The 25,156-nt window shown below is 37.8% G+C and overlaps 1 protein-coding gene across 1 annotated transcript in view; it reads left to right on the plus strand.

The window, feature by feature from the left end:
- The window catches only part of NHLRC2 (NHL repeat containing 2), a 30,838-nt gene extending 9,058 nt beyond the window's left edge, over positions 1 to 21,780 (plus strand). Inside the window, exons 6-11 of the mRNA XM_058029463.1 lie at positions 9,433 to 9,532; positions 9,960 to 10,191; positions 10,644 to 10,766; positions 11,822 to 12,031; positions 13,092 to 13,314; positions 14,177 to 21,780. Of these exons, the coding sequence (XP_057885446.1) occupies positions 9,433 to 9,532; positions 9,960 to 10,191; positions 10,644 to 10,766; positions 11,822 to 12,031; positions 13,092 to 13,314; positions 14,177 to 14,442 (1,154 nt within the window). The 3' untranslated portion in view covers positions 14,443 to 21,780. The remainder of the gene's footprint in view (positions 1 to 9,432; positions 9,533 to 9,959; positions 10,192 to 10,643; positions 10,767 to 11,821; positions 12,032 to 13,091; positions 13,315 to 14,176) is intronic.
- Positions 21,781 to 25,156: the final 3,376 nt, after the last annotated feature.

Consider the following 25,156-nt stretch of genomic DNA (forward strand, 5'->3'; position numbering starts at 1 on the left):
TTTTTCCCAATTCACTTAACACACACCTGAGCCTGGCATCTCATAGCTGCCATGTTTTCAGTGTTACTGACTAGGAATTGAAGCACAGTTTTCTCATGTTTCCATTTCAGTCTAATTTAGAAGTTGCAGATGCCAGTTTGTGAACAATGACAGAACAATGCTTTGATGTGGCATAAAACCCTTAGGTGGGTATTTCAGACATGAAAAATTGACTTCCAGTATTGGAATTTCTTTTATCTGCAGAAGAATGGGGTGGGGAAGGAGCATGATTTATCTCTAATATCTTGATATTAGAGGTGCTTTTCAGGTTTAGTAACATTTTGCTGATGTGGAAACATTTGTTAAAATCTTGTGTCATATATGGGGGAGGAAAATACACTGAAGTGTGAGGGAACCTAGAATCACAGAATGGTTTGGGTTAGAGGGGACTTTAAAGACCATTTTTCCTGCCCTTCTGCCATCAGCAGGGACATCTTCCATTAGACCAGGTTGCTCAAAGTCTCATCCAGCCTGGTCTTGAACAATTCCAGGGATGGGGCATCCACAGCTTTCCTGGGCAACCAGTACAATTCCTCACCATCCTCCCAGTCAAGAATTTCTTCCTAATTTCTAATGTAAATCTGCCCTTTGTCAGGTTGAAGCCATTTCCCCTTGTCCTATCACTGCATGCCCTTATCAGAAGTCCCTCTGCAGTTCTTGTTTAGCCCCTTTATACACTGGAAGGTGCTCTAAGGTCTCCTCAGAGTCTTCTCCAAGCTGAACAACTCAACTCTTTCAGCCTGTCTCCATGGCAGAGGTGCTGCTCCAGCTCTCAAATCATCCTTGTGGCCTCCTCTGGCCTTGGTCCAACAGGTTCATGAAGCTGCTTCAGAAATGCTCATAGGGTAGAATCTTCTGATACAAATACATTATCAGTGTAGACAAAGAACAACCTGCAGCCTTGGGTACTTGAGCAACTGGGATGTGTTTCCAGATTTAACACTTCCATTAACATGTCTTGTACAAAAAAAAAGCACTTTTTTTCAAAGGTCTGGTCAGCAACCTTACAGTCTGTGTTAAGCATATGGAATCCTACTTGGAAGGGCAAGGAGAAGCACCTGAAAAGAGAATCTCACTACATGTGGGCTGCTGCTAATGCAGGCATGAGTTTTACTGAATTTTGTACAATCTGATTTTCCTTTTGTGAACCAGGAGACTTGTGTGGCTGGATGGTGTCATTTTCAAGAGATCTTGAACCAGAAAGCTGATCCCTGTGGGATGTTATTGCAGAGCTGTTTCACAGATCAGCAGAGGGGACTAATAACTGATCAGTGCTTCAGAAACTTGAGCTGGTTAACAGAACTATTCAAAGTATCCTATAATTCTACTTTTAATTTTTCATGATGCTGTCTTCTGCTTCTGTCAGTAGTTAAATATATGATGATATTTTTTTTTAGTTTTGAGAGCTCTGCTTGTTAAATGTTAATTGATATGATAATTGTTATCAACATGAACATAGTATTTACTGAGTTAGTCACCTGTAGAGGATTAGTCATCTGTACTGTTCAACACTGCTGAATTTTAATGAGCATTTGCATAGAAATCAGATCTGAATGCACTTTATTCAGACCTATGCAGTTTTTTTCATATTCAATTAGAACCTACTAGTCAGCTTGCTATTTAGATTGCCACAAAATATAATATAAGCTGTGAGTTAAGCAGATATTAAATCACTTAATTTTTTTACAGGATAATAAGCCTAATAGATAAAATGGGGGAAAATATACATTACTGTAATAGCAGTAAATTCTAAAATTCTTTAGGAAACGACAGCTGGAGAGAGTTGTAAAAATGCAGAGTTATATTGAATGGAATGTTAACAGGAATCTGTCTCAGAGTATGAGGAACCAGGGCTGCAGGTCTGTCTAGCAAGCTTTTTTACTGTCATAAGCTGCAGTGACTTAATAAAGTTTGTTACCAGACATCAAAGTAGTTTGTCAGAAATGCAGCAGGGTTTGCCAGGGTTGCATTGTTGAGTTGCAAATTGCAAAGTTGAGTTGTAGCTTGCTTGAGCATTGTGGGATCTTCTGCTGCCCTGCAGTATAGCATAGAGTGCATTTGTGCCTCTCTCAGTGCTGTCCTACAAGCTGTCAGAACATTAAAACTGGTCTGCCAGGGTCTGTGTAGGCACTTGGATGGATGAAGTAATTTATGAGAGTTTCAAAAATTACTCTTGTTTGCACCCACCCAGCAGTGTCCTTTTTTTTTACATATGCTTACATCTTTCTGTGCAAGTTGTAGGAGTTAACATGCACTTCAACAAGTGTAGGTTCATTATTAAAATTTTTAAAAGTTTGATTTTTGTGTTAACTGCTGTGGCATGTGGGAAATAACATACCTTCCCATATTCCTTAGTTCTATGCATCTTAAACTACAGTTTCAGAAGATAGATTTATAGTTGTTTATTTAAATATGGCTTGTATAGTTTTTAAACAAGTGATACTTCTGGGAGTTTCCTTTCAGTGTCCAAAGCTGTGCTATCCAGAACATGAAAAGGAGAAAAAGGAAGTTGAAATGTTTAAGCAAGTTATGTACAAAACTAGATAGTATTAAACAGCTTATGCTGACCTTTTTCAAAGTCTCCAAGGGGAAAGATGGCAATCTTTCAAGGGAAAGGTTTTTCCTCTATCACTGACAGTTCTTGAGTTTACTCCTACATACAGTTTAGAGTATGTACTGACCAACTGAAAAAAAAAAAATTTCTTTTAAAACCTTAATATGTAGGTGGTTGAGAAATGGAAAATACTGAGAGAAACTTTGAGGAGGTGGATAAGTTAATATTCAGAACTGATGCTATGTAGCATTCTTTTAAGTAGCCACAAAGTATTTTCCTAAGTAGGCTTTTGTTGCCCTGTTCTGTACAGAAGCTGAAATCTGAGACAGAGATGAAGTGAGTGTGAAACCCCATTTAAACCAAATTTGGCACAAATCTCTCTCTTTGAGGCAGGGGAGTTAATGGAGACAAAGCAGATGGTAGGATTCACAGTGTATTCTTCCTTGTCATCTTTTTTATTTCTTTAGTTGTGGCCACTGAGCTTGTGTTTTACCCTCCTGTTAAAATTCTTGAATGAACTTCATGGATTAAATTCTGGCTTTGCTGAGGTTGGTGCTGAAATTTGCATTGATATAGATTGTGTGGGAAGTAGAAGGGGAGGGACAGCAGCTTAAAAATACATTACAAAATTACTGTGTGCTTTTTTAGCTTTCTCTGTTGTGCCCTTCTATTTTTATTTAGTGGGTGTTGAAAGCAAGTGATACTTTAATGCACAGTTGATTTGAGCATGAAATGTTCTTGATAGCTGCATTCTTGCTGGAAGGAGCAGGACAATGACCTGTGCTTGGTGACATCCATGTGTTTCACATTCCAAAACCTGGTCTTAGACTTTATGATTGGAATCTATTTATAGAAACTCCCCAAGTACAGTGTTGACCATGCTTTCAGTAAATTTATTGGAATTTTTTTACATCATTTAAAGTATTATGTACATAGGATTTAAATGAAAGTACAGTACCTTATCATACTGCTGCAATTTTTATAGCCCTTAAAAGGCAAAAGTATGTGGGACATTTTTCATCCTTCTCTGTGTTTCTGCTAGAGGGTTGTTTGGTACCACTGCATTCCAGAGCAAACACTTTTTTTTTCCCCTGTATTACTCATGGTGATTCTTTCATAATGTTAAAAAAAAAACTAAAAATCACTTAAGCAGTAAGCAATTAGCATTTCCTGCTTGAGCTCAGATCATACATGAAGTGTTTATGTCTGAACTGTCTGTATCTTGAAGGGATGTTTTCTTCTACATCTCACCATTCCTCCTTCTAATCTGGTCTCATTCTGTCATTGAGACTGTGGCTGTCACTGTCCTGTGGAAGGAATTTTCCTGGGTAATAGCTGAAAATAAAAGAGCTGCTTTTGCTATTATCAGACTTTAATTTGGAATCATTTCCCTGGACAAAGCAAAGCTAGAATTCTTCCAAAGATATGTTGTGTATGTGATATGACTTCATGATGTAGCAATGTGGATTTACTTTGAATGCAAAAGGCCTGCTCATCACTTTAGCAGTTTCCCGTGCAAAGTACAAGCTCAAAGATTTCCCATTTGGCTTTGCCATTATACAAGTTTAGTTCCACAGAAAATCATGGTAAGAGACGTCACTGACACAAAACTGCATTGTCTTTATTTTCTTGTTGAACTGCATCCTAAATTACTTGTAGGATTTAGCCATTATTTTTTATTTTAGATTCCTGGAATTTCAAACTGGATCCTAAATTACTTGTAAATAGCCATTGTTTTTTTATTTTAGATTCTTGGAATTTCAAAGAAAAAGTAACTTCATTAAAGAGAGAGGTGAAGTAAAGTGAAGGTTTTATTCCTGTGTAAGAACTGTTTTAGGTGAAAAAGTCTTTCGAGAAATAAGAAATTAGGAAGTTACAGGTCAGGATTGCACTGAAGCAGGACCTTACCCAGTCTTACTTTGAGTTTATGAGTATTGCTGAATAGTAATAGTAACAAAATTAATTAGTATTTTGCATGTTCATTAGATAAACAACTTAAGAAATGAGGTACTTATGTCAATATTTTGGTACAAACATGCCTGTGACATACAGAGGCTGAAGTCTTGATGTAAGGATATAATGGGAGTAGTGACTGAATATTCAACAGTAATCTAACTCAATTTAGTTTGACAGACTATTTTTCCAAGTTGTACTTCTCCATGTCTTGACAAAATGCATAGTGACAGTGATTACTTTCTGCAGTAAAAAAGAAGCAGTTGGATTAGCTGAGTTGCCATCCTAGCTGGTGTCAAACTTGGAATTGTTTTGAAGTCCATGACTGGAAGCTGCCTTCTGTAAAAAAAGTATTGTATTTGTACATGGAGTGATGGATCTCATTCTCTTTGTTCCCCAGTCTATAGTCTGATTCTATTAATTAAATCTATGTTCACAATAAGGAAGCTTAAACTACAAATCAGATTTCTAAAGAATCCCTGGCATATTAGTTCTTAATTTCAGATGCAGAACTGCTGAAAATACACTTCTTAGCAAGTCTTAGAGAGGCTTTGCCAGGCATGCTGGGGTCAAGAGACACATTTTTTAGCTGTTACCATTTGAGGCTGGAAGTGCTTTTGAATATGGAATGCAGGTGTTGGAAGTAGAGGGAGACTGTGGTGCTGAGGTACCCTCAAGTGTGTGTGCTTGCTGTGCTTCATTAGGAATGAGTAAAACACATAACCAGACTTAGCTCCTTCTGTAGTTACAATGATGTATCCCAACACTAAATAATCCAAGTTATTCTTTCATGTTTGCAAATACTATCTCTTCTGCTTGGGATTTTTTGAAATATTTAATTTACTGCCATTACAGTTAAAAGGCCTAAGTTAGAAAACTGGCAAAGAAATAAAAAAGTACTTCATTACAGTCATAATTTTATGCTCCCTATTATCTCCACTGTATGAAACCCCCTTGGTATCTAAATCCAAGGATTTCCCTTAATGACAGGGAAGGTATGTTAACTAAGGAGGAAAATTCCAGAAGCATTTTGTTTCATAAAGGGTCATACCATTTGTGTGATGCAACGCTATGTGAAAGAGTGCCAGGTAGCAAAAAAAAAAAGGAAGAAAATTGATTTTTAGTCATCCAAAAAGTCCAGGCTTCACTGATAAAGCATTCCTTTGGAGCTTTGCTGTTTGTGTCTCACTGACAAACACTGATTCTCTATTCTTCTGTCCCATTTGCATTTAATTTGCTGAACTTCCACTGACTGAAGAGCAGGTGAGATGTGCATTCACTGTGCATGTGCCTATCTGTGAGCTGCAGGGTGTGTTGTGTAGCCTCTTTTGCTCCTTGAATTTGCAGAGGATGATTATACCAACAGACTTCTTCCTTGGTTCTTTTTATTTCTTCAAAGATAAAATTAGTAGACAGGAATAATATTTTCAGACTTTGGTCTATTTAGAAAATGTCAGTGGTGCCAGCCACAAAATGTAACTTTGATTCCCAGGCTTTTATTTCCCAGACTGGAAGAAAGCATGCAGTCCCAGATAGAGAGGCTGAAAGTGTGGGTAGTCCTGGGAATGGAATCCCTTCAAACAGACACTGCTCATGCCTGGTGCCAAACAAAGTAATTTCTGTGCATCAGATTGACTCACCAGTGATGGTCAGCAGTGTTCTGTGTTTGAAGATGTGCCTGTGTACAGACAGCACTGTGAGTTCTTAACACAGGCACAGCAGAGCAGATTGAGGAGCTGCAGCGCTGTGGACTGAGGCATCATCTCCTGGGGAGTGTTTGTGCACTCAGAGCTGTGGGTCACTCGTAGTGAATGTTTGTAGCACAAGGATCTCCCATTTGCAAGCCATACCTCACTTGGATACAGGCACAGCACTGATAAGAAAGCACATACCCTAATAAGGAGAAACTACTCTGCATTTTTAAAACAGCTCAAGATGAGTTGGAATGTGGTGCTTAATTGAATAAATGTAAGAGAATTGCTTTTTTCTCTTATGTTATTTTATAATAAATTCTTTAGAAATAAATACTTTCTATTCATGGATCACAAGGAATTATTATAATGATGGCATTACCATAATTTTAGCATTCTGGCTCTCCCTGGCCCCATTCTCCTCTGAGAACTGTACAAGGATAACAGTGGTGATGTCCTCAAACTGTTCTGTCATGAAAGAAAAAGTTTTTCTGCCTTTTGTGTCAGAACATAAAGTATTAAACCATGAGAGGACTATTGTGTGATAAAATACCTTAGCTGTGTAGCATTAGTTTTATTTTTCTAGGTTTGTGTAATTTTTTTAATCAAAGCTCTAACATTTTCTAAATTTAGAAAAATTTCTAAATTTTTCACAATTTCCCAAAGAGCCTGTGCTGTTTCCATGCTTGCTTCCATTCTCTTTGTTCTAACAGCCATTCAGTAGAAAATACTTCTGTTAAAATTTATGACAGTTATGGAGCTCTTACTTATTTTTACTGCCTTATTCTTATAGTTGAAGAAGAGATCTTCTCTCTATCAATCTTACATATCCAGTAAAATTTGAATTTAATATTGATACATTTTTCTCAGATTTCATTTGTCTTGCTGGGTGAAGAATTAGAGTAAGGAGTCTTTTCAATTTTTCAACATCTAGCTGTCACAGGAGAGTTTTCAGTCTGGTGTTAGAGAACTGGATAGATGAATGGAACAGATTTTTCAACAGCACTCAGTTCAAGTCTTACTCCTTCAATTAACTGGTGGAAAAAGTGAATAGTAAATAATTAACAGAACTTTCTGAGATAACTCAGAATGAATTGCATAGCATAGCAAGATAAAAAAGCTCACTTTCTGAATAGACCAGTGATTTTAACAGTTTTTATTCTGTGGTACTTAGAATAGTAACATCTGAATGTGCAAGATATGCATAATGGAAATAGAAAATCCTGAATCTGAGCAGTTCCTGTATAGGAAGGAGTGAAATGATTTCATAATCTCTTTTCTCAATATAAATCTCTTAGAAATGACATCTAATCAAAAACTGATGGGGACAGGGAGGTGTTGTTTTTGTTTTTTATACTGGAGTGTTTTTGGCATTGTTGGAACTTTGGTGGCATTTCTGGTAATTTATAAAATGTGTGTTTTGCAACTCAATTTGCAAACCTTTTTTGATCCAGAAAAAGCTTTTAGGCACTTTGCAAGTTTGACTTTTGTTTTTAAAGCTCTAGTTTATGTAAAAACATGGAGCCACAGGGAGGTGCAGAAAAGAGTCACCAAAGTTACTTTGATAGCATTCTTGGGAACTTGCATATTTACGCAAGGAACAGAAAATGCTGAAGAAAAACTCTGCTAAAATCATACCAGCAGTGTTCTGAAGAGAGCTCACAGTTTAAAGAAATGAATTCTGGAGAAAGTAGAAAGCCTTTTTTCCTCTCTTGTGGTTTGTAGTGTAGAAAAGATTTAGAATTAGAAGAAGAACGGCAGAATCTCAGCTGGAGGAATGGTGGTAATTTCATTTTTTGGACTGACTTGTCAGATTTAAAAATGCTTGCAGGCATTTTGCATAACATTGCTTTTATTTTGAAACTCCAAACTATTTTGGCTGAGTGGGGGATTATCCATGAGATTGTTTTCAGGAACAGCTCTGAGATGCACAGTGCTTTACAAGTTCATGTGAATACAAAGCAATTGGAAGGTATTTTTCTGTTGAGTGACTGATGGTCATTCCAATACCTAATATGTTTATTTAGAAAAAATGTGTTGATGTTGTCTCTAACTACATGAGACAGTGTTAAAAAGATAATACTTCATTTTAATGCAGTTTTTGAATGTCAACTTTCTGTTCCTTAAGATATTCAGGACAGACTAAGATAAGTAAATTTCTTTTGGTTTTGGGTTGTTGGGAGCTTTTTCATTGTCTTCCACAACCTGCCTTGATGCATTTCTTACTGCTGTACTGTGATTACATTTAAAGCTGTAGAGTACAAATATATTCTTCAATTTCCACTTGTATAATTTTCTTTGTGAAGTCTTATCTGGGCAAGATTTGTGTCGTTATTTATGGGTTTGGATTGCTGAATAGTAGTTTTATACTTCAAGTTGAAAAAAAAATAGATGCTTGACACATGCTTGAACACTTCTTGATCAGAAGGTCACTGTTCCACAAGTCTGCATCTTGCATTTGTGACACCACATTTACATGTGCTGAGGGAGAGCAACTTGGAAATTGAGTGGTTACTTAGGGGGAAATTGGGAAATGCCCAGGTCACATTTACTGTTTGAATAAACTGCAGTTGGTGCTCTCCAGGGCAAGCATCATTTACCCTTAGCTTAAAACATGATGTCCTTTGTGTATAATTGTACATGATACACATGATGTCATTTATGTATTATGTACGGTGGTACTGCCACAGTTATTTCTTTCAAAACTTGTTAACAACTCCCTGAGGTTTTTTGGGAGTACCTTATTTTGTCACTAGTGTAGTAAAAAAAAAAAACAAAAACAAAAAACAAAAATCAAGATTGTACCCCGCAAAACCATACTCTCTTTTTTGGTACTTGTTTGGCTGGTATGAATCAAAAATAGCATGTGAAACAGAATAGTAGAATGTTGCAAAAAATAAATCTCACTTGAAACATTGCCTTTATCAGGTAGGGATATTTAAACCAGTTTAAACCCCTGGGAATAAAATAGCAAGAAGAAAAGAAGAAAAATGTAGCAAGTTTTGGTAGATGAAAAACATTCTCTCTCTCTCTCTTGCTCTGTTTTTTTGGTTGTGTTTTACTTTTTTCCCCTATGGGGAAGATGAGTAGGGGGACAGGGGGGACAATGGGGTTGGTTTGATAATTTCTTTGTGTTATAAAACATTTCCAAAGTGGTTTTTTTTAAATCTGGTTTTCTGTGTCCCTTTCTAAAAGTTGCAGGGATGCAGGAAGATGATGTGTTATGGATAGCAATGGCAGGCATTCACCAGATATGGGCACTGATGTTGGAAGGGGGAAAACTACCAAAGGGAAGGTAAGCAACTGTACTAAGAGAAATGTGAAAATGCTGCGTGTCTTGATAAACAGCTTTCAGATCTCAAAGAGAGAGATAATCAAATTAAACTGAAATTAATTTAGTTTAAAGGCTTATGTGCTTCAAAGTCTGCCTCCTTTTCCCACATCTGTTAAATGAAATGAAAGATGCTACTTCAGCTATACAGCTATGACTTGGTAAGGTCCATTCATGTAATTGAATGTTATTTTTCCTTGCATTTGCTGAGTTACCTAGTAATGAATGATGTGCTGAGGTGATAAAAAAGCCCAAAGGCATTGAATAATTCCTCACTGCTGCATAACAGCTGGTTTATAACTCACAAGTGCCTGTTCTGTAGCTTCTGTTTATGCATCTTGTCTGAGCTGTTTCAAACTCCTGACTGAAACCGGGTGCTCTTTGCCTGTAGTGACTTGAAGAAAGGAGTCTGCCTTCGCTTTGCTGGCAGTGGGAACGAGGAGAACAGGAACAATGCCTACCCCCACAAGGCAGGCTTTGCCCAGCCCTCGGGGCTCTGCCTGGCCCCAGAGGAGCCCTGGAGCTGCCTGTTCGTGGCCGACAGCGAGAGCAGCACCGTGAGAACCGTCTCGCTCAGGGACGGGGCGGTGAAGCACCTTGTAGGAGGAGAGAGAGACCCATTGGTAATCACCTCAAACTTCCCCACACTGCCCTACTAATATTCCTCAAGCCTGACCTGGAGGAACCACTTTTGGGGTGAGAGGGTAAATCAGTTTCCGTGGCCATCAATTTCTTAACTTCACTGCTTGGAATGCAAATGTGTGGCAGTTGTGATGCTCAGGTTGTAGTGCAGACTGTTGCTCCTTAGATAAGAAATTACTTCACTTATTCTTAAAACAGCCAATTTGATTCAGCATTGTGTGGTCATTAAATCAGCTGGATTCATATTTGTAACTTAGATGTGAGAGTTTGCATTTCTGTGGTTAGCACCCACACTTCCAGGTTTCAGTATCTTTGTTTTGAAATTGTCTTCATTTTTTTTTTAATTCAATAAATTTCCATTTAATTGCAGTCATTTAAATTCATGTCCACATTGAATAATCAAATCTATTAATTAAATAACATAATTTTTCAGAATTTGTTTGCTTTTGGTGATGTGGATGGAGCAGGCATAAATGCAAAGCTGCAGCATCCCTTGGGAGTAACATGGGACAAGAAAAGACAGCTGCTTTATGTGGCAGATTCCTATAACCACAAGGTAAGTGTGTAGTAACTTGTTATATACAGACTTGGAAATTTTTATTACTACAAAGAATTATTTTAGTAACATAGACAGATTTTACTTGGTCCAGTTAAGCTGAGGAAATGAATTACACAAGTTCCTTTGTGGGTTCCCTTTCTTTCCTTCCTTCCTTCCCTTCTGGGTCCTTCTCTTTACCATTGTTCTGCTGTCACATTCTTCTGTGCTGATATGATGGTCTCTTGAGGAAGGTGAATTTAAAGTTACAGTTCAGACTAAAGACGTTTGTGTGCCTTCCCAAAGATGCTGAACTACAATAAAAGAGCCTAGAAGGGCTTATTCGGGAATACTGCAGGTTTGATAAAACTGAGAGGACAAGAGAACTTGTTTTTCCCTTAAAAAAACCACCTAAGTTGTGACAAGTATTGTGGGTTACCTCCGTGGAGCTCTGGGTTCAGAGACATTGTTTTGCATGATTGTTCTTATGTGATGTTATGTAAGCATCCCTGTCTAGAAGGGTTTTAACTGTACACTGACTACATGCATTAAAAGAGAAGTAACCTGTTTCATTTGAAGAGTAAGGTGTATAATACTATATGCTTATGGAAATTTTAAGGCAAGTGATGGGGTTTTTTTCAGATCTTGTATAAAACATTATAAAATTTTAAAAAACCCCATCTATTTGTAGAAGAAAAATAATCTAGAAGTTAGCCTGCTAATTTTGTTATGCTCTCACTGTTTTACAAATGTTTCTAGAAGGGCAGCAAACATTACAAAAACAAGTGATCCAGAATACTTTTATAGCTGAAGGTTAGGAACATGCAAAATCATGGAAGGGGACCCTGAATGAAGACCAAACGAACAAGTGAAGTCCATGAGGGAGTAGGGAGAGGAAAAGATGGGACATGTCACTTGGAAAAGAGTGATAACACAGCATCTAGGATGGACACCTGGTAGCTGAGGCACTCCAAAAGCAGTGCTGGCTGCTGGAAATGTGGGACATGAGATAATCCAGAACATCTGAATCCTGCTGGGTTTTCTCAGAAAAGCTCTTTGTGTTTTGTTGATCTTAGATTAAGGTTGTGGATCCCAAGATGAAGAACTGTGCTACCCTGGCAGGCACAGGAGAAGCAGGCAATGTTGTTGGCTCCAGCTTTACCCAGTCAGCTTTCAATGAACCTGGAGGTTTGTGTGTGGAACAAAATGGCCGCCTCCTGTATGTTGCAGACACAAATAATCATCAGATCAAAGTGCTGGATTTGGAAACAAAAATTCTTTCCATGGCAAGTAATACTTACTAAACAGACTGATAGTGGTGTTTCTTGTTATAAATTACTATTTCAGACTTCAGCAAGTGTGATAAAAATGCAACAACTAACTTTGGGTAGAGTAGCTGTATCTACAGGATGTTTTGTGATGATCAAGGAAATTAGCATTGCCTGTTAGTACAGTTGTTGAAAACCTCAGTCTGCAGAAAGACAACTTTTGCATGAAAACAGAAAGTGGCAACCCTCTAGAAAAGGTTAATACAGAAACATCAGTCATTAAAATGTACCACCCAGTTTTTCAGCATGGAGGGCATTTCATGAGCATTTTGTAAAAAAGGAAGTGAAATCAATTACCAAGCCATGAAATTACACTATAAGAAACAATTTTGGGAAGTCAGTGATTTAAAGCAAGATGTATAAAGGGCTTTCAAGTTGTCAAATCAAAACCACTGTCAAAATTGAATACAGCTTTATTTGATTGTAAACAAACAAATCTGTGCTCATGTCCACCTTACAGTGCCACTGTATCTTAATGAGTTTTTGAAATTAATATATACATATATTTATGACATAATGATCCTAATGTTTCCTTATATGTTTCTTAATAATACAGTCTCCAATGTGTGTTTAAATTGTCATGTCATGTAACATGTTGGTGGCTTTTCTGGGAAGTTCTCTTCTATTTTACTGTGCAATGTGCATTAGTTAAAATCCTGGATTTTATTATTGAAGGGTGCAGTTTATTACCAGAATTAGGAGGAAATACATTTACAGTTTATCTAAAGCAAAAAGGTAATCCAGCTGTAAAAAAATTAAATTAAGGGATACTATAAAGTAGTTGTGGTTTTGATGGCTTTAATAGTAAATATTGCTTTTATTTGGATTAATAAGGGTTTTTTTCATCTAAAGACAACATTTTGTTCTTTTTTCTATTTTGTCATAGTATTGTTGCACACTCAAAGTTTTAGTCAATAGCCATGGTGTTACTTTGAAACTGTGATTGTGTTGTGAAAGCCCATTTGTTTTCAGTATAATAAAAATAAAAAGAAGTATTTTGTTTGATTTCTACTGATAGTTGCCTATCCTGAAGCCAGAAGCATGTGATGTTCCAGATAACCTGCCTGTGCAAAAGGATAAAATAAACCTGCCAAGACTGCCTAAATCTGCACCAAATATTGAACTTCCTTCCCTGACTGTAGCTCCTGGCCAGACAATTCAGTTTTTATTAAAGTTGACTCTGCCTCTGGATTCCAAACTGAATGAGGAAGCTCCCAGTGCCTGGTTTATCACAGCAGAAGGTAAAGTCCTGGTTAGGGTGGGAAGTGGGATGGGTTAGGATGGGAAGTGTCAGCACATCCTGCAGTGCAGGGGAGCTCAGTCTGATGAGTCAGGACATCCCTCCCCATCCTGTGTTCCTGTTTGACCTTGTGATGCAATAAGTGATATTTAGAGTTGATGCATTTAACAGCTGGAGTGCAAAGACTGAAAGAAGCCAAACACCTGGTAGAGTGCTTTTTGCTTGGATTAATACATGCTGCATTATTTTGTGGCTCAATGCAATGAGTTAGGTGTGTGTAGTGTACAGTGGTTTTTAGTTCACATACTCTCAGATATTTAAACAAAATGAAAATCAAGTTTCATTCTAACAATCTGCCTGAGCATTGCTAAATTGCACCAACCCAGCTATAAGACCAACACTGCTGTTTGGAAATGCCATCATTTTACCTGCAGTTTAATGCATTTATGGCAGATATCTTACCTGGTTTATTAGATCTCTGATGCAATTGTATCGTAGCCATTAATTAAAGAATTTTTGCTTATGCATATCAGAATAAATTGTAATATCCTTTAAAGAGTGTATAGGAGAAACTGCAATTCCATTGTTTTTAAATAAGATGTACTGTATATATATACACCTATAGTGCTGATGCAGAGCCATGGATCTCTCCATCTTTAAATGACTGATAAAGCATTTGTAAATTACTTTAATTACTTTCCCTTTTTTTTTTTTAATTCACAACTGAAATAATTAGGAAGGAAATTTCCTGTAATGTTTCATGTGGAAAGTCCTTGTTGTCCTATAGATAGAATTAGTGTTTTCTGCAGCTTTCAGACGTGGTGCTAAATACCCTAATGATAAAATCTGTTCTTCCTTTGCAGATAACACCTGGTTGCTGCAAGGACAGTGTCTGACAGGAGAAATAAAGGATGTTTCCTGTCAAACTGTCATTCCCTTCCAGTTGCCTGGGAGCTGTGTGTCAGCTGAAGCCACCCTGGCCATCAAAGTGTGCCTCTACTACTGCAGCAAAGGTAGCAGTGCCTGTATGATGGCAGGAGTGTCCTTCAGCCAGCCCTTGCAGCTCACTGGCACTGACCAAGGCAGCTCAGCCCAAGTGGAACTGATTCACACCTTTGTAACCAACTAACACAAAGCCAGCTGGTTTCACACTTTATTTTGCTATCCATTTCTGTGGGAGAAAGTACAGATAGATAACTTGGCTCTGGTTTTTTCCTGGAGCTTATGACAAAGCTAAGAAATAATTTGCTTGGTAAAATGAAGTAGTTTTTCCTACAGCGTAACAGGAAAATTTATCATCACAACCTCATTTCTTTACATTACAGTAGCAGCAATAACTTTGTAATACTGTGGACTCTTTTGCCAATTGTGAGCATACTGGATGTCTGCCAGTCTTAAGAAATGAGCAACAATTTTTAGAGTCCATTTGAAAGAGCTGGTGTTACTTTGTGATGTTACTGTAAGATCTTTGCACTGTAAATTGTGTTAGAGTAGATAATTTTGAACTAACACTTCAAAATTTCTTTTATGCCCTAATTACATTTAATAGAATGTCAAAAGGAAGATTCTTTTTCCAGTCTATCAAAGAAGTATCTTGTTTATTCTTCTGTAATGACACTTGTGACATGTGTATTTTGAAAATACACCTTAAACTAGGTGCAGCTCTAGTTTTATGCAAACTGAGCATTTTGCTTTAACTCAACATCACCGCCTTACACAAGGAATGAAGGTTCATGGGGAATTTTCTGTGCAAGGAAACCTTCAAGCTCCTGCAGAAGAATTTCATGCTGATTTTTAACAAAGAGTGTGCCTCTCTGCAATGTGCATATGTATATAAAATAACCTCCACAAAGCCATGCTGGAGCTTTTCTGATACATACCAATTTACATTTTATAGAAAGGGGTAGGTAATGGTTGAATATCTACACTGCAAAAATTAAATGTCATCCATTTCAAGCAGAGTGATTCACTCCCATTTTTATGATTTCTCTGCAAAGACTATTCTGAAGACTTCTATGTTGCAGAGATGTAATATTATGAAGAATATTGCACTCTTGAAGTCTGATTCAGAGTCTTTTGAAGTCACTGTTAGTCCTGGGATTTGTTATAGTGGCCACTGAACCAGAATTGCATACTTGATAATGGATTATTTACATTCATGTTTAGATCTTCTGATCTTTTGCTAGAACATTGGTAACCTAATCTTTGAGTAAGATGCTTTAAAACTCTATTGCAAAACTCTGCCCTTGGTGGTTAAATGTTTTGCAAATAAAATTCCCTCAATTTGCCCTAATAAGAAGGGGCAGGGTGATAGTGGTGGTGTAAATTTATTACTTGAACTGGAAGAGTTTCCATCATGCTTAAGTGGCAAGTGGGTTAGGCCCTGTGCTCTGTTCATAATAATCAATTCTGAGAAGATGATTTTGTTTTAAGTTGAAAGGTAGTACTGTCACCCATATTATAAAGTGCAGTAGTGAAAGAATTTTTTATGTAGTCTTCTCTAAAACAATTACTCCTGACACCTGTCAGTAAATCCCCACTATCAGTTGTTGTTGCTTTTTCTTACTTAAAGGCTGACTGAAATGTTGGTCATGAACCCAGAGGCTTTTGTTTTAAGGGAGTGGTGTGGTTCTTCCTTCCATTGAAATGCCAGTCTGTCTGAGAGCTCTTTGTGGCACCAGAAATGGTTGTTATCTCACCTGTCAGCAAAGCAAGGGCTGAAATGTTATTATTCTTATGTTTGGTTTTTAAGGAACTTTCCTAATTCACTGTTTCAGCTCCTTTGGGTAAGCCTCTCCATTCTCACATGCCATTTTGAAGAGTGAAAAAGCTTTGCTACTTTGTTCACAGATGGCAAATGCTGTTGGAAGGATGAAGATAAAGAAACTGATTTGGGCATTTATTGTTTTTTACACTTTAGAAAAACTCAGTCTTTCACAATTCCTTGTTTGTCTGTTTACCTTTGGATATTAGCCAGGAAACCTTCAGTCAGCTTCTAGATAGCCTGCAAATTTTCTGTTGCTCTCTGAAAAAAACAAGCATTAGTTTCAGAAGTTCAGAATCATGAACCAAACTGTCACAGTTACCCTGAACATGGAATTCATCAGATGGATCCTTTGTCTTTCACTTTGTCCCATCATAGTCTCTTATTTTGTCCCATCACAGAATGGTTTGGGTTGGAAGGGGACTGAGAGATCTTGTTCCACCCCCTGCCATGGACAGGGACACCTTCCACTAGAGCAGCTTCCTCAGAGCTGCACCCAGCCTGATTGTGAACACTTCCAGGGATCTGGGCAGCCTGTGCCACTGTCTGACCACCCTCACAGTCAAGAATTCCTTCCCAATATTCAGTCCAAATCTGCCTTTTTCAGTTTGAATTCATTCCCCAATCCTATCCCTACATGCCCTTGTCAAAAGTCTCTGTCCAGCTCTTGTAGCTCCTTCAGGTATTGGAAGGTGCTAGAAGGTCTCTCCAGTCTTCTCCAGGCTGAACAACACCAGCTGAAATTTTCAGCTAGAATGACATTATATTTTGCTATTTCAATTAGATCACTTTATCAAATTCTGCCTGTACTCCAATATTGTAAAAAAGAAAATCAAAAATCTGACACTTTCAATTAATGTATTGCTGTAGGAGAAAGACTGTATTCTCACTTTATTTATCTATAGTGTATAATTTCTAATAGCAATATTGTAGTTATATTTTCTATCTAAATGTTCTCTCCTTGCTCAGTGTTTGTGTTCACTGTGATTGGCCTTTAATCCTACAGTCTAACATAAAGTTTTGTTTGTCCAAGGGATAAGGATGCACATTCCCAGAGTCACTTCTTCTGTTTCACTTGTAGTGTACAGATATTCAAATATTCTGTGATTAGAAAAGCACAGATTTTTTTACAGCTTATGATATTTAGGGATACTATTTCCATTTATTCCTCCAGGGTTTACAAAGCTGCTCTTACACTTAATAACAAGTGCCATAAATTTCACCAGACAGGCAAACTGACTAGCATATACAAGCTACAAGAAATTAATTTAAGTACCTGAAAGTATCTTCCAAATATGATGCAGACAAATAGGAAATGTTACTATTCTGTAAAAAAAGAATCAGATATATTGATGCTACCTCTTTGTATGAGAACTAAGTTTTTTGATGTTCCCTGATATAAAAATTCTAAGCAGATTGGAATTGCTCAGCACTCCCAGATTTGTTTCTCACAGTAAAAGTTTGTAAATCAAGGCCTTTTCCAAACATGACTTTCTGCTGGCTTTACCAGGTTTTGCAGCAGACCTTAAGGAAGCATTAAAAGACTATAGCAAGTCTCTAAAGGGTATGGTCATGGTTGACTTGTATAATGGAAACAAAGTCAGTGGCATTTCCAGTTTTTAGTTGTAGTGTTTGCATTTCTGGGACAGCTTTTGGTTTTGAATGTATGTATTAATAGTTCCATGAGATGCTTTTAGTATAATATTTTTGTGCAGTATAATATTTTTATTAGACTAGAAAAAAAGATGAAGTGGTTTCAAAGAGGGAGGATAATTTGTTTTAATAGCTCTTTCATGTTGTTTGAATTCAGTAATATCTTTGTGTAGTTGAAGGAAGGGTAGGGATGATGATGTGTAAATCTTTTGATGGGCACATATTTTATGCATATATTTTTAGTTGATTTCTTTTTGTGTTAGATTCTTACATCATTTTTAGCTTTTCTATTGGATGCAGTTCTTCACAGTTTGTGTTTGGCCTCTCATATCTTCCACCTGTAGAGCATTATAATGTTTGTACATGCTGTGGTAGTGTGGTACCAAGCAAGAGAAAGTAGTTTTATAGCATCAGGGAAATGCCTTATGAGCTTATCCTGAAAAAAGTGCATATGGCTTCCAGTATATTGAATATATTCTTAATGCACTGATTTTATTTTGGTAGGAAAATATTGTAGCTGAAACCATGGGTAAAACTGTTTAGTTGAGAGAGCATCAAGAAGAATTTATTCCTTACATCTTTTCTCAGAGGAGGGAGAGGATGAAAATGAAGAGACTTTCCTTATAATGTAGGATCATGTCCTTTTTTCCTTTAATTATTGACTATTTATTTTAGCAAAGCTAGAGGCATTATTGACCATGAATTGTCTTGAATTTTATTCCTAACAAGGTTTTCTATGTACATGGAAGCTTTAAATGTCTGACTTTGTAGAGATTTGAGTGATGGATCTTGTTTTAAATGGTTTTAGTTTAGCAGAAGATAGCAGAGATTTATGTACATTTTTAAGGTTTGTAATTTTTTAAAGATCACTGACATTAATTGACTTACCTCAGAGACACACTGAGGCTACACTCTCACAAAGTGTGAACTCAAAATTAAGTTTTCTTGTTGTAGAATGTGTGAGATGTGCTGTGTTCCCCAGGCTGCACTTGTGCTACCTAAGGAGAATTTTCCACATGCTGCAGCTCATCAGTCACCACCAATAATTCTGCACTGAAATCTGCCAGGTCACTTGCTCATGTAATCAATTAATATTACTGATTTAGGCTAGCAAACATGTAGCACTTAGAATTTATCATTACATTTTTTATTGAATTTGGTTTGTCAGGTATTAAAGGAGTTCTCTGTCCCAAGCAAACAAAGTATAGGAATGGTGGCAAAGTAATTGGAGATAATTTTTGAAAATGTGAGACCTGGGTTTTTTTAAATTAAATCACATCATCTGTTTTTGCATTCAACAAGAGGTCATTAATTTAGAAAAAATATTCTAATATTCTACAATAGTCTAATATTTCACATTCCATTATGTTCATGTAACCAAATTCAACCACTGTCTTCTAGTAGAAGCAGCAGATCTCTATTTTATAGTTTTGTACTCTTATGGATAAAGTCACTGCTCTCATTTAGGATTAGAATTCATTCCTGTTCAGGACTCACCACACCTATGATTGAGTTTCCAAGTTTATCTCAGTTTCTTTGTCCCCCCATTTTGGGGGATTTGGGTTAGGTTTTTGGGTCTGTCCTTGCCTCCTGTAGTTTCCACAGTGAAATGCAGCCCATATCATGTTATGTGGAGGGATCCAGGTAGGAAGGATAATTCCCTCCACCAGCTCCTTGCCCCTGCCCTGCTTCAGGGATGGGGATGTAAACAGCAGGTAATTTTAGATAGCATTAGAATAAGATGATGTCCTCAGGTCTCAGCTTCATCAAGCTTTGCACTCCTGCAGCTGCTGGCAGAAGTTTTCCCTTTCCCTCTGGCCCTGTCCTTTGAGGTGCTGCAGTTGTGTGCAGCTGTCCCAGAGCATCCCATCAAACTTGAGTAGCCTGTGCAGGGATTCTGATGGCTCTTACTTTCAGGAAACTTTGATTAAATAGAGATTACATATTTTAGTTTAAATATTTTAGCTCTTAAATAATTTGCTGTCCTGTTGCAGGTTATTTAATTATTGTCAGGTAATGCACTCCTGCTGCAGATGAGAAGATGGAAGTTTGGGTGTGAGTTGAGGAATGTTTGTGTAGCTATAATTAAATATTGCTTAGTTTACCTCTTTGGTGGTCCTTTGCTTTCAAGCATACCAGGGAACTCTGTCCAATTGCAGGCTCTAGGGCTAAGCAAAAGAATTGCAAGTATTTTTAAGTCTTGCCCAGTTCCTTTGAAACATTGACAATTTTGAGCTAAAGAAATCCTGTTTGAAGAAAACCTGTTCATACATCTGCCTTAACTTAATGCTCTGTACTCAACATGCCTCAGAAGAGAGATATTCCACACTGTATTCTTTCCCATTTTGACTAAGGATTGAGAAATTCAACCCATCTGGCCATTGTCAGACTTCATAGAAAGCAAAACAGCAATCCCCAATTTGATTTTACATCCATCTAAAGAAAAAAAAAAAAAAAAGAGCCTATTTTCCAAGCTTTTGTTTAAACTGAAATACTGGGTTTGAACCATATGTTCAAAGAATCTGTCCTGAGAGTTGAATCATATTTCCAAATCTGGGTTCCAGATTTTAAAAATTAATTGATAGTAAAGTGGAGAAACAAATTGCTAAATGTTTTATCTATTGAATACTTAACTTCATAAGTCTCCAATTTCACTTTTAAAATAGAATTAGAACAACTGAAATGTTCTCCTCTCTGTCATTACCATTAATTTACCATTAATCATTGTATCATTAAAACCTGTGATGGATCTATGTGATTTTGTAAGAAAATCAATAAAGAAAAAGAAGGTGGTTTTAAAACTGACTGGGTGAAATCCAGGTGCTCTAAGGTTAGTGGCAAATACCTTTAGGGCCAGGAGTTTGGCGCAATGTGACAGAAATTCTGTGGTTTTATTACATCTTGATGGCTGAAGGAAAAAATCAGTGCCTTTTGTAACAATACTTGAAAGTGTTTCTTTACAGAAATACTGGAGTACTGATTGAAATAAGCTATTTGACCTTCATGGTTTGCAAGCTTCAGAGGGATTTAATTCTACTAATTCTGAAACTGTGAAGAATTTTCCTTCTCCATCATGTTACTGAATTAATTTGAAATTAAGGTGCTTGTTTGTCAAACTCCTTGCAAAATACTTCAAAACGAGGATGTTTCTCCATCTTGTGAGCTTAGTTCAGAAATTATTGTTACCTCTTTTGTACACTCCAGATCAAACATGGCAGGGGGACTTCAAACAGCTTGCTGAAATTGTGATTTGAGTGAGATGGAAGGCAAAACATGCACTGATAAATGGGCAAAGGTGACAATTCTTGGTATTTAAGGGATGGAGAGTTGCTCTTTGTTTTGGAGTTGTTTTCATCTCTTCTACAGATCAGCAAAGATACTTGACATAGCAGAGGGTTGTGTGTAGGGGCAGTGATGAAGGGTCAGGTTATGTCACTGTGAAAATGTGTAACTTCATTTAGGTTCTGCTGCTGAGTTACCTAAAAATCCCAGCAGTGTAATGCTGGTGAGGGAAGTCACATTTGAGCACTTAACACCTTGATAAATGTCTCCAGGTGGTTTAAGGGGAAAGCCAGGAATTGTATTTTCTTCCTTGAGAATTTCAGTGTTGCTTTGTAGGCATTGGAAAATTTTGTCTGTTCTCTGAGATACTAAACCTTTGTTTCTGCATTACATTTGATGCAAAGCCTTTCACATATCTGAATATTTTAAAAATGTGGTTTACATTGGTTGTTACAAAATATGAGAAGAACTAAAATGAAAGCACTTCATCTACAGCTGATCTAGGTCATGTAAATTCTTCACTGATGGTGTTGCCTAACTGTTCTTAACAATATTCATAGATGATGGTCCTTTCTAAATAAAGGGTAAATGTCATGTTATATTATGAGAACAAATAAATACACTGTAGAAGAAATGTCAGCCTTGGCTATCAAACCAACAGATAAACAGTGATTAAAGAATGTATGCTTTCTCCTGTGCAGCCTCTTTCTCCTTTTAAACCTTTTTCATGAAAAAATAAACATTAAAAAAATTTATGTTTTCTTTCATGCCTGAGTTTTTCTGTCAATCTTTGTGTGAACATAGATCTAGAAGTTATGAAATGTGTCTGCTGTGAGGGGTTGCAGCTTGAATAAAGGGCTTTAATTAAGAAGTTCTGTTTGTTTCCCACTCCCTTTGCCACAGCTCTGCAGCCGTGGGTGTCAGTCGGCCCTTCAGTCACCAAGGGTCTGTAAAACTGTGAGTTGTGAGGCCACCCCCTCCAGGGCTCTGGGAACGAGAGATCTGCTTTTATTTTCATTTCTGCACGTAAGAGACATTAGAAATGGTGCACTGCATGAGTCACAGGCTGCCTGATTGTGTCCTTCACTGCAGAGATCCCAGAGCAAATTTAGCTACGGGATGAGATCCCTCTGCATGGAGCTCCACTTGACTCAGTGTTTGTTACTGTGGATAGACTGAGCCACACTTTGCAGCATGTGGGTGCCTGTTTAATTATAATTATGGCTGAACTGTATTTTAGCAGCAGCATCTAAAAAGCATAGTTGTTTTACTCAGGTAACAGTTTTGCAGCTTTGTGCCAGAACCTGTGAGTAGAGGGCAATATTGCAGGCTCTCATGTGCTCCAGTAGAAGTGGAGGTGGACACCAACATGCCTGCAGAGATGATCTATTATTTGTGCTGCTCATCATGTTTTTATTGATGCAGTGATTTCTCATTAGTGAAAGCATTGTGTGACAAAAATTCTGGAATGTCTACTGTAGGTCAGCCTCATAAACTGTAGTGTAACTATGCTGAATTTGTGTAATTCCCACCACCCCACTAAAGATTATTCCTTGTGTTTATTCATCTATTCAAATATTTAAAATATTTATACACATTGCTTATGAAACTCAGCTAACTTTCTTTAATTTCCATGCAGATGCAATATATTCAGCTTAGTGTGATGCAGCAAGTCTAGATTTGACAGACACTCAAATTCTATTGTAATTTCTCTGTTTTACTAAAAAGTTAATCAAAAGCTTCTGCCAAGCTAAACTCAGCAAGTTTAGGTCACACAGTCTCTCAGCACACAGGTGACAAAGTCTGTGGCGCACAGTCTTTGTGCCACAGGTCACAAAGCTGAGCCTTGACTGGCTTTCAGTCATCCTCTCTGAAATGACACCTTTACCCCCAAGTTCTGAGTGTTCTCAGAACAGAAACCCTGTGTGAGCCCAAGCCTGCACATCCTAAATTCAAACCAGACTGATGTTTTCTTGGCTAATGGCATTTGTGGGACTGAGCTGGGCTGGTGCATTTTGCCAGAGCCCCAGGAGGCACTGCCTGGTGCAGATTTCTGTGGTCACTGCTCTAGGAAGCTATCAATTAGCTTGTTTCTAAAAGCATGGAAAGGAGCCTTTCATGTTAAAATCACTGACAGGGCCAAGATTCTTTCTTGTTATTGCAAGGGATTCTGCCATCTCCTGCCAAGAGCAGTTTATCTGGAGATTGGGTAAATGAGGCTTTAAACAGGGCTCCTCTCCCTGCCCTGTCCTTCCCATCTGAAGTAGTTTCCTGTGGCTGCTCAAACTCAGGACTCTGCTGCCCCATCTGAGTTTTATCTTTTCTGCCTGTCACCCTGGAATTTTGTGCACACATTCCCACCAGGAGCTGGAAACAATACCTGCTGGCTATTTTACACGCCAGTGAGGGTGGCAAAGTTCCACCCTTGCTGTGACTGAGCTTTGCAGAGGTGAGGATTTCAGCCTTTGTGTGTAAAGGAGTAGCTTTCTGAAGTGTTGCTAGAGCAGCACATACTGTTTCTTTTTTTGGAAAAGCATTAGCAAGATATAGCCCTCAGTTAAATCTCTCCATAATTTTACTATCTCAGACATTCCCTTAAGCAAAGTATGTGGGAATGCCAGTGCTCAGAGCTCCTAGCTCAGGCTGTAAATTCTGTAAATTTTCCAAACACTGAAAAAAGCTGTAATTTTAAGTAGTTAGGTATTAATGAATATTTTGTTTCACTAAAACCAAATACTTAGTCAAACTTCCCCTGGTGCTGCATAACTTTTGAAATCCATTCACCATGGAACTGCAATGTTATTTTTGAAGTTATCATTGCAATGACTCTCCTTGAGAACTAAATAGTTGTTCTAACACCATCTTTATTTTGCAGCAAGAAGGCAGCACATCAGGTTTAATATCCACTTTAGACTGCAGGGCTTGGGTGAGTGCATTGCTTCTGGAGTGAAGTGAAGCCTGTGTCTGAGATGACAGCACATAAAGTGTGAGGTGTTTTAATCAGAGCAAAGCAGACTCAGCAGTTGAATGGTGTTTTTATTGATACAGTGATTTATCATTGATGGGAGCATTGATGTGTGTCAGCAGCAGGCGTAAGCCCTCCTTCCATCAAGGTCCGTGCACCTTCCCTGCTCCCCCTTGTGCTCACTGACACACTTGACTAAAGCTGTGACGTTTTCCAAGTTATCTGGGGTTGATACTGAGACACAGAGATCACCAAGAATGAGAGATAGAACCGTTTTTTCAAAACCTTAATACATTCAGCAAGTGGAACCACAGGATAAAATATAACATTGAAATGCACCAAGCAGTGGGTAGGTGCATCAATGCCTAAGTGGCAGCTAAATCCAAAGGAAACTTGCTGGGGGCTACTGAGAAACCCACCATTTAAATTTTTCTTTCCTTTATGCAGTTGAGTGAAGATGGCTTTAATTTGCATTTCTGCCATGCTCTTAGCAGTGGAAGTGCTATAAAGTGCTGTTGTTATCATAGACTCAAATCAGACGTGCATGTGGCAGAACTTCTGAGAGCTTATGAGGAAGATGCAGAGGGTGTAATGGAGTCTCTAGCAGACAGTGACAAAAATTTGCCTCACAAATTCACTGCTAAGTGTAAAATGAAACATTTACTGAATCATAACTGGATTAGTTATGAATTTAAACTATCAGGGGATTAAAATTCTTATTTACTTGAGGCTGCTGAACAGAACAATTCTCTTTACAGGAGGCTTAGATTACATGGAAGTACATGAAATAGAGAAATGAAACAGGATGAATGGTATATTTTATATAGAAGTGTGTCTTTTTTTCCAATAAATAGCAAGTTTGCTGAATTTTAAACAATACCTTTGTTCAAATGTTAGTGGATGGAGGTCTCAGCACCTTTGAGACTCATTTCTGGTCTGTGTGAGTGCATCACCTGTAATCACAAGATTGTATGTTTTTCTTACACACTTGGTACAGGGTCTTTCACATTCAGGGGTGGCATGATCACCCTGACACCCTCTGGGGCCCTGCATTTCACAGCTTTTTCTTGGTAGTGTAAGAGGGACTACCTTGCCACAGGCACCTGAGAGCAGGCACACATCTGTGTTCCAAGAGCAGCCTAGCTCAGGTGAACCCGTCACAGTGACTGTTTTCCACCT

This window comes from Melospiza georgiana, chromosome 8, assembly GCF_028018845.1.
Source record: "Melospiza georgiana isolate bMelGeo1 chromosome 8, bMelGeo1.pri, whole genome shotgun sequence".
NCBI lineage: Eukaryota > Metazoa > Chordata > Aves > Passeriformes > Passerellidae > Melospiza > Melospiza georgiana.